This window comes from Anabrus simplex, chromosome 13 (genome assembly GCF_040414725.1).
Source record: "Anabrus simplex isolate iqAnaSimp1 chromosome 13, ASM4041472v1, whole genome shotgun sequence".
Lineage (NCBI taxonomy): Eukaryota > Metazoa > Arthropoda > Insecta > Orthoptera > Tettigoniidae > Anabrus > Anabrus simplex.
In genome coordinates this window covers 60,092,096-60,110,172 of record NC_090277.1, presented here as the reverse complement: position 1 = coordinate 60,110,172, position 18,077 = coordinate 60,092,096, and the positions used below count along the sequence as shown (strand labels likewise).

The 18,077-nt window shown below is 39.8% G+C and overlaps 1 protein-coding gene across 1 annotated transcript in view; it reads right to left on the bottom strand.

Annotated features, from left to right (window-relative positions):
* LOC136885120 (zinc finger protein 776) overlaps positions 1-18,077 on the bottom strand; it is a 45,494-nt gene that overhangs the window by 6,748 nt on the left and 20,669 nt on the right. The window contains exons 4-5 of the mRNA XM_067157580.2: positions 15,227-15,306; positions 13,857-13,914 (exon numbers count right to left, since the gene is read on the bottom strand). Of these exons, the coding sequence (XP_067013681.2) occupies positions 13,857-13,914; positions 15,227-15,306 (138 nt within the window). The remainder of the gene's footprint in view (positions 1-13,856; positions 13,915-15,226; positions 15,307-18,077) is intronic.

The following is an 18,077-nucleotide window of genomic DNA, read 5'->3' as shown; positions in this document are numbered from 1 at the left end:
ACAACGACAGGCTTACGAAGATCTTCTCACTCATCAAAAGTTACAAGACTGGAAGCATGTGGCTCAATGATATAAAAAAAGGACTTAGCTTCTGCTGGGATTTCTGATTCTGATGTCTCAGACTGCCCTAAATTTTGTAAATTGGTAAATTCGTGCTGGTCCCGTGGTGTAAGGGTAGCGTGCCTGCCTCTTACACGGAGGCCCCGGGTTCGATTCCTGGCCAGGTCAGGGATTTTTACCTTGACCTGAAGGCTGGTTCGAGGTCCACTCAGCCTATGTGATTAGAATTGAGGAGCTATCTGACGGTGAGATAGCGGCCCCGGTCTAGAAAGCCAAGAATAACGGCTGAGATGATTCGTCGTGCTGACCACACCACACCTCGTAATCTGCAGGCCTTCGGGCTGAGCAGCAGTCGCTTGGTAGGCCAAGGCCCTTCAAGGGCTGTAGTTCCATGGGGGGGGGGGGTAAATTCGTGGTCTCCTCTACCATAAGTTGTTCAATCTCGCAAACCTCTTTCACAGGAAAGAAAGGAAAAATTAACAGCAGGACTCAAGAGGTATTGAGAACGGAAGCGAGCATCCAAAAAGAACTAGTCATAAGCACTCCCTAGTGAGCTGAAATCACTAATTATACATATACATACATACATACATACATACATACATACATACATACATACATACATAGATACATAGATACATACATACATACATACTGACCTTTCAGCATTCAGTCTGAAAGCAACTGTGAATTTACTAAATGCTGCTACAATCCTCTATTTGTAACCAGGTCTGCGGCCTCGTTTAGTTCTATATCTCTTATCTTTAAATTGTTAGAAACTGAGTCTAACCATCGTCGTTTTGGTCTCCCTCTACTTCCCATACCCACCATAACAGAGTCCATTATTCTCGTAGGTAACCTATCCTCCTTCATTTGTCTCATATGACCCCACCACTGAAGCTGGTTCATACGTACAGCTTCATCCATTGAGTTCATTCCTAACTTAGCCTTGATCTCTTCATTCTGAGGACCCTCCTGCCATTGTTCTCACCTGTTTGTATCAGTAATAATTCTCGCTACTTTCATGTCTTACATAATAATGTAGGTTTTTAATTCAATCCTCCAATTCAATAAAATGCTACCACTTCTATGAGGGAATCAAAGTTTTATTATTGACCAAACATGTTTCGACACTTGGTATGGGCCATCTTCGATGGATTTGACTTTTGGAAGAACATATATTACAATCAGTGGTGAGCTTAAACAAAACTATAAGACATAGTACAATAAGTTTTACACAGGAATCTTGAATATTAAAAATACACTTTCATAGCTGAAGGCTATCATGATTAAAAGTTTATGTATAGTGTTGTCGTTAGTCTATTTAAATATAGAAGCAAATGTAGAGTTCAGTTGAATTTTTTGTTGATAAGGTCTCGAATATTAAAATATTCATAGTTCAAGGTCATCATGAGTAAGAGTTTGTACACAGTGTTGGAATGACTGTAAAATCAGGTTAAATTTAAGATATGATCTCCTGTCTTGTGAGCCTCCGTGGCTCAGGTGGCAGCACGCTGGCCTCTCACCGCTGGGTTCCATGGTTCAAATACCAGTCACTCCATGTGAGATTTGTGCTGGACAAAGCGGAGGTGGGACAGGTTTCTCTCCGACTACTCCAATTTTTCCCTATCATATTTCATTCCAGCAACACTCTCCAATAGAGTAAAATAATATATTATTATTGGTCCACCTTTTCAATACAAAATGAAAATTACATAGGGACTAGTTTCGACCTAGTAATAGGTCATCATCAGCCTGAAGTAAGTCAAAGATCGAAGAAAACATAAAAAAAAAAAAAAAAAAAAACTGAAGAGCCTTCCAACATCCATGTATTTTGACGTCTATCAATACCTTATAAAACACGACGTAATCTTCTTCGATTATACAACAGCTAAGAAGAAGCCAGCATTCAACCTACTATTCTTCTTTATTGCATCATTTAGTGCACAGTGGTCTTTTATAATATACGGCGCACCGAACTTTACATAAATTCCGCTCAGTGCTTCGTCAATTTGGATGAGTTATTATTTTTAATATATCTCTACTCAACTTCCCACTTGGTAGGTACCTTTAAAGAGACTGTACTTGTGTTTACATTGTTTATGTTTTCTTCGATCTTTGACTTACTTCAGGCTGATGATGACCTATTACTAGGTCGAAACTAGTCCCTATGTAATTTTCATTTTGTATTGAAAAGGTGGACCAATAATAATATATTATTTTACTCTATTGTAATCACAGTTCAATACGGATCTATCATTATGAAACTTATTTCTTTTAATTAAACACTCTCCAATACCATTTCATTTCATCTGTCAGTCATTAATCATTGCCCACGAGGAGTGCAAAAGGCTTCAGCAGCCGGCACAATTCCTATCCTCCCCACTAGCTGGGGGATTTATTCATTCTATTCCTGACCCAGTCAAATGACTGGAAACAGGCTGTGGATTTTCATTTCATCTCTTGTCTTGATATATAAAAATTATAAAATCATCTTATATAGTAACAGCTTGCCCTTTTTCGTGTTATTATATTCTAAATAAAACTGCACGCATAAACAGTGTGTATAAATTCTTACTCTTGAAATATGAATATTTTAATATTCAAGACCTCTTCAACAAAAAAAATTAACTGAATTCTACATTTGCTTCTAGATTTAAGTATCTGCAAGCACCTAGGTGTTAATATCACAGAAAAGTCTTATGGCGATGACGGCATAGGAGTGGGAATGAAATGGCCGTGGTCTTAATTAAGGTACAGCCCCAGCATTTGCTTGGTGTGAAAATGGGAAATCACGGAAAACCATCTTCAGGACTGCTGATGGTGGAGTTCAGACCTACTATCTCCCGGTTGCAAGCTCATAGCTGCATGCCCCTAACCGCACTGTGAACTCGCCTGGTGGAATGATCTTCATTAGCCGGGCTGAGTGGCTCAGACGGTTGAGACGCTGGCCTTCTGACCCCAACTTCTCAGGTTCAATCCTGGCTCAGTCCGGTGGTATTTGAAGGTGCTCAAATACGTCAGCATCGTGTCGGTAGATTTAGTGGCACGTAAAAGAACTCCTGCGGGACTAAATTCCGGCACCTCGGCGTCTTCGAAAACAGTAAAAGTAGTTAGTGTGACGTAAAGCAAATAACATTATATGATCTTCATTAGAGTAATCACATTAATGAGGTTGTAAAGAAAGGATACAGATCTCTTCATATGGTTATGAGGGTATTTAGTAAATGTGGTAAGGATGTGTAGGAGAAGGCGTATAAGTCTCTGGTAAGACCCCCATTTATAGTATGGTTCCAGTGTACAGGATCCAAAACCAAACCACATGGCACTACAGCCCGTGAAGGGCCTTGGCCTACCAAGCGACCGCTGCTCAGCCCAAAGGCCTGCAGATTACGAGGTGTCATGTGGTCTGCACGACGAATCCTCTCAGCCATTATTCTTGGCTTTCTAGACCGGGGCTGCTATCTCACCGTCAGATATCTCCTCAATTCTAATCACGTAGGCCAAGTGGACCTCGAACCAGCCCTCAGGTCCAGGTAAAAATTCCTGACCTGACCAGGAATTGAACCCGGGGCCTCCGGGTAAGAGGCAGGCACGCTACCCCTACACCACAGGGCCGGCAGTGTACAGGATCCACACCAGGATTACCTGATGCAAAAACCAGAAATGATCCAAAGGAAATCAGCACGATTTGTTCTGGGCAATTTCTGACAAAATAGTATTACGAAAATGTTGCAAACTTTGGGCTGGGAATGCTTAGGGGTAAGGAGACGAGCTGCTCGGCTGAGCAGTATGTTACCAATATAAAAGAACCGTTGTTGGACATGATAAATTTTCCAGCTAACTCATTCCTGGTTGCCAACGTTTTGCTCCAGTGTGCAAAGTCGGGCTCATCAGTTGGTAAATAGCATGCCCACCAAGACGCATGGCTAGTGCATACCATGGAGGCCACTGCGTAGGCTATTTGGAGCCACCAGCAGTGCCATGTACAATGAGATATCATAGTCCGTTGGTAAATAGCCCAACTTAGCACACTGGAGCGAAACACTGGCAGCCAGGGATGAGTTAGCTGGAAAATTTATAATGTCCAATAAGGGACCATTTATATTGGTATTATAAATTTACTAATTTGGGACAAATATTTCAGGTTCCCTATGGGAATCAACATCTATATCATCTGATGGCCAGGCAGGCATCAATTTTTGGTAATGAGATAAAGCCTCCCATAGTGCATTGGCACTGACAGTGGCTCTAAATAGCCTACGCAGTGGCCTCCATGTTATGCACCAGCCATGCATCTTGGTGGGTGTGGTCTCTCCTTTAAAACCATAAGTCCGTTTGGGCTCAGCATTAAAGAAAAAAGCAGTACATCGGCACTGACAATATTGAATGGAAAATTCTAAGTTCCCATGAAGGGAAATACACCCCAGCATCAGTGGGTAGGGTCTGACACATCCCACTCTGATGAGTCTAGTGTCAGACCTAAGATGAAACGCTGGTTAATTGAGCAAACGCCTGACAAGCCTTACATCTGATCTGTTTACTGACAATATTGTTCGGTGCATACGAACTGATTACATTTGCCACACTTTTTCGCCAACTGTCGGCGTCGTCAATGTTCGCGGATTCTGCTTCTCTGCACACTGCCTGCTATGTGATATTGCGGCGTTCCTTAAAACGCTGAATACATAAAATTAAGATTTCACTCAAACTTAGCAAATATGAAGCACACTGTAGACACACAGAAGTGAGTGAAAGTGCAGAAAGCTACCCCTGCACATTCCGTAAGACGCGTTCTATCATGACGTGGATAAATTTTTTAATTTAAATTACTCTGTAAAATACTTTTTTTATTTAAAGGCATTTTTGAATCAAAAGAGGGGCTGCCTGGCCGAAGCGGTAAAGGCGTGCTCAGTTCGCCCGGAAGGACGTGGGTTCGAATCCCCGTCAGGAAGTCGTAAAATTTAAGAAGCGAGATTTCCACTTCCGGAGGTGCATATGGCCCTGAGGTTCACTCAGCCTACACCAAAAATGAGTACCAGGTTAACTCCTGGGGGCAAAGGCGGCCAGGCGTAGAGCTAACCACTCTACCCCATCACGTGCCGTGGTTAACAATGGTGGAAGCCTTTACCTTCCACTCCTCCAAGGGCCTTCATGGCCTGTGCGGAGGTGACTTTGCTTTGCTTTGAATCAAAAGTCTGAATTTTTGTAATGGGACCAACAACGTTCTTCAAATTAAGAATTATCCGTATTTCAAATTAAACAATTTAAATAACGCAAAACCATACCTCTTGTTTCCGGGAATGAAAGGTGCTTTGAATTAGGCAGGATTTTGAATGAACTGATTTCAAATTATCGAGGTTTGACTGTATGATTTAATGCACATTAGGATCATATTTATAATTAGAGAGAAACTTAAGACAAACTCTAGCACTAATATTGTTACAAATTCTACATTTTTTCCATTTTGAAACAAAAAAACTGCATCTAAACTTCAATAATAATAATAATGATTTTTAAACATATGTTCCTCAATAGATATGGCCATTTATAATATGTACTGTTCATATAGTTAAAAATACCACTACATTTTGAGAGTTTAAAAATACATGTCAAGGATGCATTTTTTGTGGAATCCATGATAAGGAGCTAAATGCAGAATATGTGAAGTGTTGCATGAACATGAGTTTGATGTGAATAAAGAAGGGAAAGATGGACAGGGCAGTAAACTGGGTGCGAATGTATTTTAGAGTGACTGATTTTATAGCAGAACACTCTGTAGAGAAGAAATGGAAGAAGCGCATCTATTAAGAGTATTTAGAGCAACCGAAGCAGAGAGTAAAATATCTAGGAAGTGAATATAAAACAAAAAATGAAATAGAGAGAGGGAGAATTCTATACAATTACTAAAATATTAAATAAAGAGTGGATTACACCTCGAAGAATAGTAAAATTTTTTGAATTTTAAAAAGTATGTGTAAAACGGAAATAAATAACATCAAAACGAATACAAATGAGAATAATGAAGGATAAGATGGATAAGAGGTCTACGTATCCTAGAATAATGAATATAATCCGCCAACACTGGCGACACACAACGCTACACCTGTTTAGCAGCAGGTTTTGACCACCTGCTCCCAACGTTGTTCAGTTGAGCATCGTGTGTGTGCCGTGTAAAACCTGTTTGACACAGTGTGTGTTTAGTGCATTGTTTCTGAACTGTGAACAGGAACATGAACGACCAAAAGATCAATGAACAGTTTTGTTTTAAGCTTGGCAAGACACCGAAAGAAACGCATGTGATGCTGGTACGTGTTTATGAAGATCAAGCACTGTCCTTGAAATGTGCGTACGAGTGGTTCTCCCGTTTTTGGGGAGGCCGGGAAAGTGTTTCTGAAAAGCCCCGTAACTGATGATAACAGTGAATCCGTGCGACAAATCGTTACCCAGAAGTTCGGGAAGAGGAAAACGTGTTCTCGTCTTGTGCCACATCACTTGACTGACGATCAGAAGCAGGCATGTTTAGAGGCTTCACAGGATTTTGTCGAAACGGCAGATGCGACACCAAATTTCTTGAACTGTATTGTCACTGAGGATGAAACCTGGTGTCTCAGGTACGACCCTGAAACGAAATGGTAAAGCATGGAATGGCGTTCTCAGGGATCCCCTCATCGGAAAAAGGTCAGAGCCTATTCCCACGATTCAAACTCGCTTTGAAAGGAAAGAGATTTGATGATATTTCTGACATGCAACGAAACATGACGAGCCTTTTGAACACCATCCCGAAGAAAGCCTTCTTGCAAAGTTTCCAGGACATGTATCACCGATCTCAGCAGTGCAGAGTTATGGGAGGGGACTATTTCAAAGGACAGTAAGGTCACTGTCGTGTATTGTTCATCTATGTTGAAGTACAAGACTATTCACAGAACTTTACTGTCATAGGTTGTATATTCATAAATCAGCCGTTAAGTAAGGCATGTTGTTAATGGTAGGATACTCCAAAAAAAACTTGTGACACAAAAGTAAGCACGCACTAAGCTAAGGAAAGATACATGTTGTCCTAGACAATACAGGATTGTTAATGTCCAGGACAAAATAAATTATATTTAGTGCAGTGATAGTCAAATAATTACAAGAGGAAAATGTAATGCACGTATCAAACTTTAGTGAATTGCAATAACAGAGTCTCAAGCGATCCAAAACTAGGGGACTGGACTACTCTATTCTATTCTATAGCGGAGCAAGTCCATCTGTGGCCCTGAAAATATGAATATCCGAACTGAGGCAAGTGTTTCAAGCCACTGAAAATAGGAATAGTTTAATTAGTTTCCTCTGTGGAGCTCAGTTTGAAACAATGAATGGAGAAAATTGAAGAACTAGGCACTTGGGTTAGCTACCATATACCGGGTGTGTCACCTAAAAGTCATCAGGTGTCTTTCTCTCCGGTGTTTCGGAAGATATTTTCAATTTTGTTTTTATAATGGGTAGGTAGTAAACAAGTCATTAATGTTCATCAGGTATGTCATGTAATGTCCAGTGTCAATGGAAAACATCATTTTGCTTCTCACTGAAACTGAAATGTTTTTTGAAGTGTCATTTTTAGTGCCCTATTGATAGAGCGGTCTCAAACAGTCTAGTGCGATATTCCGTTCAAGTATATTTACTGACAGTGACAGCACAAGAGAAATGGTTCTACATATTGGTACACTTCCTCGCTATGTATCCTTGCCTGCAGGCTTTCAGACGCTACTAAGAATCTTGTTTTATTGTTACTGTCAATCCTCAAAGAGAATGTTGCACTAGACTAATATGAGGCTCTTCTATCGATTGGACACACAAAATTACGCATTTTGTTTGCAGTGAGAAACAAACCTATATCTTCCGTTGACACAAGCAGTTGCATGACTTACTTGATGAGCATTCTTTATTTGGGCTGGCTTTACCTACACGTTACAATATCAAAATTGAAAATATATTATTATTATTATTACTATTATTATTATTATTATTATTATTATTATTATTATTATTATTATTATTATTATTATTATTCCCTACCCTGATGGAGTGGGGGAGGCCACCTAAAGGGAAGAGATGCGGGTTGAGGAAACGTGATGGAGGGCAGTGGGAAGAAGGATGTGAAAAATGGAGGAGATGGAGGAAGGCCTCTTATTAACTAGGTTGGTTTTTTTTGTTTTTTGTTTGTTTTTAAGGACATAAGACAAGATTTACATTTGGATTTTGAGTATACTAGAAGCACAGAACTGAATAGAAAAGATGACAAATCAACAAAATGGTGGGTTCTTTTTTACAGGTTGCTTTATGTCTCACCTACACAGATAGGTCTTATGGCGATGATGGGACAGGAAAGTGTTAGGAGTGGGAAGGAAGCAGCCGTGACCTTAATAAAGGTACAGCCCCAATATTTGCCTGGTGTGAAAATGGGAAACCACAGAAAACCATCTACAGGGATGCCGACAGTGGGGTTCGAACCCACTATCTCCCGAATACTGGATACTGGCTGCACTTAAGTGACTGCAGCTATTGAGCTCGGTAACAAAATAGTTGAGCTGAACTAACATAAATGCAGCTGTGCAAAACTGTGGCTTACTAACTACTGTTGAAACATTTAAAGTACATATACAGTACATGCAATGATGAAAAATGAAAATCTTCAGCTTGTTTCCAGTCATTCGAACGGGTCAGAAATGGAATGAATGAATGAATGAATGAATGAATGAATGAATGAATCTCCCATCTAGTGGCGAGGGCAGGAATTGTGCCGATTGCCAAAGCCTGTCGCACTCCTCTGGGGCAATGATTAATGATTGACAGATGAAATGAAATTATATTGGAGTGTGTCGCTGGAATTAAAGATGACAGGGAAAACCGGAGTACCTGGAGAAAACCTGTTCCACCTCTGCATTGTCCAGCACAAATCTCACATGGAGTGACTGGGATTTGAACCACAGGACCCAGTGGTGAGAGGCCGGCGAATCCACTATCTCCAGGATGCAAGCTCACAATTGCGCACCTCTAACCACACGGCCAACTCCCCAGTGCAAATATTTTTAACATTAATGTTATTTAATCGCTAACATGATTATATTAATGATGATGCTTGTGGTTTAAAGGGGTCTAACATCTAGGTCATCGGCCCTACATGATTATATTATGTATTGAAGAGGTGGAAAACCTCAAGTCGTTTTATTTTGAAGTATCGTACAAAAGGCACTTGATGACTCTTACGTGAGACACCCGGTATAATGAAAACTTAGACAGGGACAAGCTGGCAATGGAAGTGGAAAGTTTTAAGTTTCATGCCTTGGATTTAAGCCCTAAGATGAAAATGGCTACACCATCAGGTCTTTTAATATTAATTAAATCACCCACACAAAAACAGTACCGTAGTGATCCCAGTCAGTAGGCAAGCCCTACAGGTTAACATCCAAATGGACAGCAAGAAACTAGAAAACGTTAACCATTTTCAATATGTTGGTAGTATTGTAACTAGTGATGCAAAGTCCTCTGCTGGAATCACAAAAAGAGTCCAAAAAGATGATGATGATGCTTTTGGTGTTTAAAGGGGCCTAACATCTAGGTCATCAGCCCCTAATGGTACATAATGAGACGAAATGAAACGACAAATTAAAAACACAAAATCCTCCACCGACCACAATTCAAAACATGAGGACGAAGAATGAATGGATAGATGGATATGAATTTAAAACAATCAGTGGAACCGACCCACAGTGCCTCACATGCACAGAAGCTGGCGTAGAACAATAGTATTACTGACCAAGGGACTGCCTCTATAGCACGATACTGAAACGATGATACTTATAGTCGAAAGGAGTCCAAAATCCAAGTCATTGGCCCCTCGTAATGGTACTTATCGCTAGAAAAATAAAACCATGGTATTTGTCATATTGCGGTACTAATCAAGAGTAGCGTAGACTCGCGGTATTCCACACATTATGGTACTACTCACAGGTAATGAAATTCGCACATGTATTACAGACATAATGTGTTTCGCACATTGCACAGGCAACGCAAATCTATGGTGTTCATCACATAAGTGTACTAACCACAGGAACTCGTACTATCCCTGGTGTTCCTCATATAGTGGGTACTAATCATAGGCAAGCCAGAACCATGGGTTCCTTCATCCCATGGTGTCGCTCATATAGTGCTACTAATCACAGGTACTGTAAAAGCCGTCGAGCCCTCGTTTGCTACTAATCACAAACCTATTTGGTACCCAACATAGTGGTACTACGCGCAAGTGAAAGCAACCCATGGTGTTCCCCGCGTGGTGGTACTAATAACAAGTAGTTTCATGGTTCTAATTTGATCATCCCTTGGTTGCCCCTTACGACAGGCAGAGGATACCGTGGGTGAATTCTTCGCCTGCGTCCCCCACCCACAGGGAGTAGTCCAAAAAAAAAGGCACAACTTTATCACCAATTTAGGTCTCTTCTATGGGATAACCAAATACCTCTAAGTACAAACAGGACCCTTTATCAGGTAACTTTTATTTCATGCCAATATGTACATATGCTCTTGAAACCTGCACAATCAATAGGAGAGATAGTAGCAGACTTCAAGCTGCAGAAATGTTCCTGAGGTCAATGCTACAGAAAACAAGAACAGATAAGATCTGGAACAAAGAGATCTGTCATAATACACAAGTAAAACAGTCATAAAGAGAAATTGTAAGAACATCAAGACTCAAATGGTAAAAAGGATCGATCACATGAGAACAGCAAGAAAATGGCCAGAAAAAGAATTGGAAGGCAAAAGACCTACAGAAGACCAAGGAAACGATGAATCAGTCAAGTAAAGCAGGACCTGGAAGGAAGAGGAGTGGAATTGCACCAAGTTAAGAAGGAAGAAATGTACCTGGATAGACAAATATGGACAGCATTCTTGTACCATATGCAGGTGACTAGTTAAAGGATGATGATGATGATGATGATGATGATGATGATGATGATGATGACCACAACATAGTGACAGCATTTCCTCACAATCCCAGTCTCAATTGTCTCAAATCAAAGAAGTTTTAGCAAACTAAGGATAATAAAAAATTACCTCCGAAACTTAACAGGATGATGGCTAAAGATTCTGAGCAATATCAGGTATTGTCAGGGAGGGTTTTAATTTGGTTGGTAAGTGAAAGATGGTGGGGGAGAGTTCTTGCCTCAGGTGGAAACTAACCTAGTTACATTATGATAATTATTTGGGGATATTAGGTCATGTAATATTAAATAGCAGCTGACGCGTTTCGAACCTGCGACCAGGATCGTCTCCAGAGCAGTAACAAAGCATAATGGCAACTGTCACTCCATAGTAACAAGACTCAAGATAGAAAGACCCTGTTAGAAATACAGTTCATTCCAGGGCCTCCAGAGTCACGGAGAAAGATGTTGACGAGTTAACTATGGAGGGTAGCCATGATCTACTCAGTATATAGCCGTCACCTTTGTTGAAATTATTCGGGTGTTTAGCAATTCCTATCATCTCACGAATGATTCTAGGAATAAAATGTTTCTCTTTACAAATGACAGAAGTTGCATCAAAAATTATTTGATGGTCATTATGTATGGCATGTTCTGCCACAGCAGACTTCTCTGGCTGGCAAAGACATAAGTGCCTGCAATGTTCTTTAACCCTTGTTGCTACCTTCGTACATGTTTGGCCAATATCATGGATCATGGCTACCCTCCATAGTTAACTCGTCAACATCTTTCTCCGCAACTCTGGAGGCCCTAGAATGAACTATATTTCTAACAGGGTTCTTCTATCTTGAGTCTTGTTACTATAGAGTGACAGTTGCCATTATGCTTTGTTACTGCTCTGAAGACGATCCTGATCGCAGGATCGAAACGCATCAGCTGGTATTTAATATTACATGACCTAATATCCCCAAATAATTATCATAATGTCATTTAGTGGTCGTGAAAGTCTACGTATTAAGATAGCCTAGTTACATCCCTGAGCCCATCTATTTGAAGATGTGCCAGCCCCACAGTGTAGGAGCAGCATGACTGCCTCTTATACAGAGGCCTTGGGTTCAATTCAGAGCCAGGTCAGGGATTACTACCTGGATGTGAGGGCTGGTTCAAAGGTCCACTCAGCCTACGTGATTACAAATGATGAGCTAGCTGATGGTGAGATAGTGGCCTCAGTCTGGAAAGCCCAGAATAATGGCCAAGAGGATTCATCGTACTGACCACACGACACCTCATAATCTGCAGGCCTTCAGGCTGAGCAGCGTTCACTTGGTAGGCGAAGGTCCTTTGGGGCTATTTCCCCTGGGGAGGAGGAAGAAGGAGGTGTATGAAGATGTGGAGACTGTCCCGATCCTCTTGTGACTTTCCTGCTTGTATTTGTCTCTTCTTTTATTGCTCCCTCTCCTAACAGTGACCTGCCATTGTGTTTCTTCTATTTTGTGTTCCTTTTCAAGTTCCTATCTTTCTAGTGTTTGGAAAGTCACTCCCTATTGTAAAATTCTTGTAACTTTGTTAGTATTTTATTGATTTTATTGAAACCAAGGTATTACACACACAGGACCATAAAGTTTTGTTTGACATGAGGTTTCTTTGTTTCAGGTGCATTATGGCAGATAAGTTAAGTGTGGAAGAGAGAGCCAAGATAGCAGCATGATACGAAGTTTGGAGATCTGTGATGTGCATGCAGAGATCCAAAGACTATTAACATTTGTCATCGGAAACTACTAACGGGCAGTGTCACTGATGCTAGGAGATCCAGAAGACCGTCAACCTCGAGAACAGAAGCTAATATTGCTGTCATTAGCAAGATGTTTACCAGGAGTCCACACAAATCATTGCATGAAGGAGTTTGCGAGAAAAGGTCTAACACTTCATGCGGTTAGAACCATTCTGAAAAAAAATTTCACTTGGAAAATATGGAAGCCACATTACGTCCAGGAATTGTTCCCAGAAGACTGTGACCACAGGATGAAGTTTGCTAAAATCTTTTTGGGATGGCATAATGACTGGCCGGACCTGTTTGAAATGTGTTGTGGTCAGATGAGGTTGTGTTTCACGTCAGCAGTTTTGTAAACAGATATAACTGTCATTATTGGGCGAGTGAGAATCCGCACATTTATTTTGAAAAGGCGCAAGGACGTCCTAAGGTAACAGTGTGGTGCGGAATCACATCATCTTCCACTGTTGGTTCACTCTTTCTCCGCGCAACAATGAATGGCTAAACGTATCGTGTGTGGCCAGTAATTGCTCCGTGGAACAACACTGCACAACTTCACTTTATGCAAGACGGTGCACTCCCTTATTTTGCAAATGTTGTTTGAGAGAGGTTGCATGACCATTTCCCAGGTCGATGGACTGGCAGACGTGGTCCACACGAATGGCTACCTCACAGTCCAGATTTAATGCCCTGCGATTTTTTCCTTTGGGGATGGGCAAAGGAACAGGTGTACCGGCAGAAACCAAAAACCTTGAATGAATTGGAAGCAACAAACACCAATGTGCTCACGCGACCTGCTGCGAGCGGCTATTGCAAACATACCAGATCGGTTACGAAAATGTGCTGTCAGTGCAGGGGCTTATATAGAAATGTAGCCAATGGCAAACAAAACCCTACGGTCCTGTATATGTAATGGCGTTGGTTTCAATGCAATAAAATAACTAATAAAAAAGTTACAAGAATTTTACAATAGAGAGTAATTTACCAAACACCCTGTACAGTATATGACTTGTTTTGCTGCTTTTTTGTTACTTAAACTAACAAAATTCATGTCTGAATCTTACCTTCCCAGGGTTTGGTCTCTGAAGCGAGTTCACCATCTTGCCATACGGCCTTTCCACACTGCAAGAGAAGAATGCGAATCATAAACTTCATTAGGGATTCACTTCAGACTCTCTAAATATCAGTGATCATCCGCATATGGGTCACAATGTGTCTCCTTTCCTTAGCACTATAAGTGTGTCTATCTTCCATGACTAAGGTTAAAGGAAGAACGCCACCTTCCAATACTATTTGTTTCTTAATAGCTAGTTTATGTGAGTACAACTATACTCCAGCTTAAAGTCTAGATGACTGACTAAAACAATAGTACATGTTTCATTCCTCTGGTTTGGAATACAAAAATTGGCACATATACTGTAGATAAAAAACACTGATGATGATGATTAGGTTAAAAATGTTCCTTTGTATTAAGTAAAAAAATACTAAATAAGTCAATATTCAAATTCATAATAAAGTCTGTGTACATGAGTGATCATAAGGGGTGATCTTTTCTTCAAAATACTGGAAATGTAGCTACTGTTGTTCCATATTTATACATATAAAATAAGAGTTTTGTCTGTACATTGCTCAGAATTTAAAAAGAATGGTATTTCTGTATCGGCTGTGTCCACAGTAACAAGAAAATGCACTTTTTAATTTTCCATCATTTCTCTGTCTATCTGTCTGTATGTACAGGCATCACGAGAAAATGGCTTAAGATAGTTTAAAATCGGTATGTAAAGTCAGGGAATGATGCACTACAATCTACGCTATAAATAATTTTATTGGTGCTGATTGAAATGGTAGTTAACGGGAAGGCCTAAAATTTAATTCTCAAATACGTATGGTATTAATGGTCCTATCGATAAATAACTAAAGTTATACAGAATTAAATTTCCAATCATTTATGAAGTTCCTGAGATCAATGCTACAGAAAATAAGAACAGATAAGATCCAGAATGAAGAGATCCATCATAATACACAAGCAAAGCAGTCGCTAAGCAAAAATGTAAGAAGAACAAGACTCAAATGGTATGGAAATGTAAAAAGGATGGATCAAATGAGAACAGCAAGAAAATGGCTAGAGGCAGACCAGGAACAGTCAAGTAAAGCAGGATCTGAAAGGAAGAGGAGTGGAATGGTACCAAGTTGAGAAGGAAGAAGATGGACAGCGCTCTTGTACTGCACCCGGGCGACTGGAGACGGTTAAAGGATGATGATAATGATGTGATGTGAGTACTGGCTTAACTAAATCCATGAATATTTGTGATTATTACATTTAGTTTTAACTAAAACTGCACTCCCTCTCCATTTGCTCCCCACAGCACAATGTCATGTTCAAACAACATCACCTTCATCTTTTATTTATAAAGATAAAAATAGCTTTAATCACCTTTCTTTTTCTGTGTCATGGAACTCTGTCTGGCTGTGATAAGACCTGGGCATGATGCCGTCCTTTACACCATCCTGAGTCTGTAAACAATAAACAATAAAAACAGTGACTTAAAAAAAGTAAACCAACAGTTAAGTCACTGAAACTGAGGGAACTGGACTTTACAGAGTGAAAGGTAGCACTGGTGGTTATATGGCTAGGAAGATGGCTTCTTGTATCCAAAATTAAGCATTAGTTGGTGGATTGATGTTGTTTCGGTCATCAGTCCATAGACTGTTTTGATGCAGCTCTCTATGCTACCCTATCCTGTGCTAACCTTTCCAATTTTACATAACTACTACATCCTATGTCTACCCTAATCTGATCAAAGTTTACAATTTTCATGTTCCATATTGATGATAATATAAGTAAGTAAGTAAGTGAACTTGTGTCCTCATTCCGACGTTGTGCAGTTTTTTTCAGGCACATCCCCATTGGAGGTGAGTTGCATGCACCATTTCAACCACACACCAGCCCTCCCTCCATTCTTAAATTTCTGACAGTACCGGGAATCGAACCCGGGCCCCCGAGAATGGCAGCTAATAGTGCTAAGCGTTACACTACGGAGGCAGACGATGACAATATAATTATTGTAGATAAATGAGGTAATGCACCTAATCAATACAATATAACATTAGTACTTCAATTTGTTTCAATCTTAGTACCAGTTTCGGCCTATTGATATTAGGCCATCATCAGCCATAAGATCTTAAAACACGTAAGAACTAATCGGCTATACATATAACAAAAATCGACAGCATAAAACTTGAAAATAGTTCTGATCAAATATTCAATATACACAAAAATAAGTCACTGTCTTGAGGATGTAACACAACACTTTCTTCTTTTTGAAACAACAAAATATTACCACTGTCAGCGGAAGTTTTATAACACAAAAATATGAGTGATTGTATTGCATTACTTTTCCCAGTTGCCTGTCAAAAGTGAAATTTTGTGTATGATTTTACTTCAAGACATAAATGTGCAGTACTTTTTCCAACAACTAGTTTTAAGGATGGTGCAATTTGTCAAATGACAATAAGAACTTTTTTTAACTTCCCTTTTTAAAAATGTTTTTCTCATAATTCACAGGTCAAATCTTAAAGATTTTGTGATTATACAGTTTGGATGTTTTTTACTGAACCTATATTTTAGGATGACTCACCTTAGAAGACTATGTAATCTTGATATTGTCTGTCACATCATTGTTCGTATGTAAGGTGGTTTTTTTTGTTCTTAATTTTTTTTATACAGTAGAAACCCGTTTATCTGAAATTAAGGGGGGCGGAGCCACTTCGATTGACGAGTTTTTCCGGATGACACATGGTAAATATTTTCGGAAGTTAAATTTTGAAATAAAAATGCATAACTCTGTTAAGCAAAGGTGCATGCTGTATATTAACATAAAAATGTTTACATAATGTCACTCATTGTATAAAACAAGTGATATTCTTCTGAAATTTCTTGGTGCAGCGCTGTCGTCGTGCCACAGTTTAATCAACAATACGTCAGCTGGTGTAGATTCATTGCTTTGTTCAACAAAGCGCAAAGCAATCTGAAATAATTAAACATTTTTTTTGTTACTACTGAACTGAATACTATATTCAGTAATTTTATTACAGTACTGTAATTAAAGTGTGTGGTACTGTATTTTAATACAAATTCGAAATCAGTCTTACCTCCAATCATTAAATCCATCATCTGCTGTAACTCGATTCTCAGAAATAATAATAATAATAATAATAATAATAATAATAATAATAATAATAATAATAATAATAATAATAATCATAATAATAATAATAATAAGTGGGGGCCCTCAACCCCGACAAGGCGCGTCCCATATGGCTGATAGGGGAAACTCCTGTAGATATGCAGGGCAGGTGTGAATAAGTCTTAGCCAAATAAGCACCCGCGGATCAACTGAGGTAAACAGAGAAATGGTCAACGGCCTCGACGGCAGAAGAGGATATATCCCAATGGCAGAGAGGGCGGAAGAACCGAATCAAATCCACTTCGTGTCTGACTTGTAGCAAGCGGCAAGTGGTCAGCGTCTGATCACCAGAGGTGCGGCTGTAAATATGCTCCAGGAACTAACAATCCCTGGTTCTACATCACTAGCGAAAGCTAGAAGATTGCTTACAAGCAGACATGACTCGTACAAGTAAAGACAAAATTACCCCAGGTGGACAATCCACCCACTCTAAAGTGGCAACCAAGCATTCGGATTCTGGGGAGCTTGGGCGAATACGAGAGAGCAAGTCGGAGTGCTCTGATAAACTTCCACGAAAGACTCACACTTTCATTGGCACATTCAACATTCAGACACTGATTCAAACAGGAAAACTGCACAATCTCACAACAGAACTTACAAAGCAGAAAATCCAAATTCTGGCCCTACAAGAAACACGCTTCACTGATTCAGAAACAATGGATTACAATAACTATAGGATCTTCAAAAGTGAAACAAACAAGAAAATTGGTAAAGGAGCAGCATTGTTAGGAATGGCCTTCTGTGTAGACAAAAAAGTTTTGGATTCAGTAATAGAGGTGAAACCCATCAACAATAGGCTTATGACCTTAAGAATCAGGCATACAAACAAAAAATACACCTTTATTAATGTGCATTCACCAACAAATGGAGACAATAAAAAGGAGCCTGAAAAAACAGAAAGATTCTGGGAAGAACTTGAAACAGAAATGGCCAAAATCCCTAAAAATGATGTGAAAATTCTACTCGGTGATTTCAATGCACAGCTTGGCAGGGAATACAAATACAGGAGGACAGTGGGAGACTATCCAGCCCACAGAT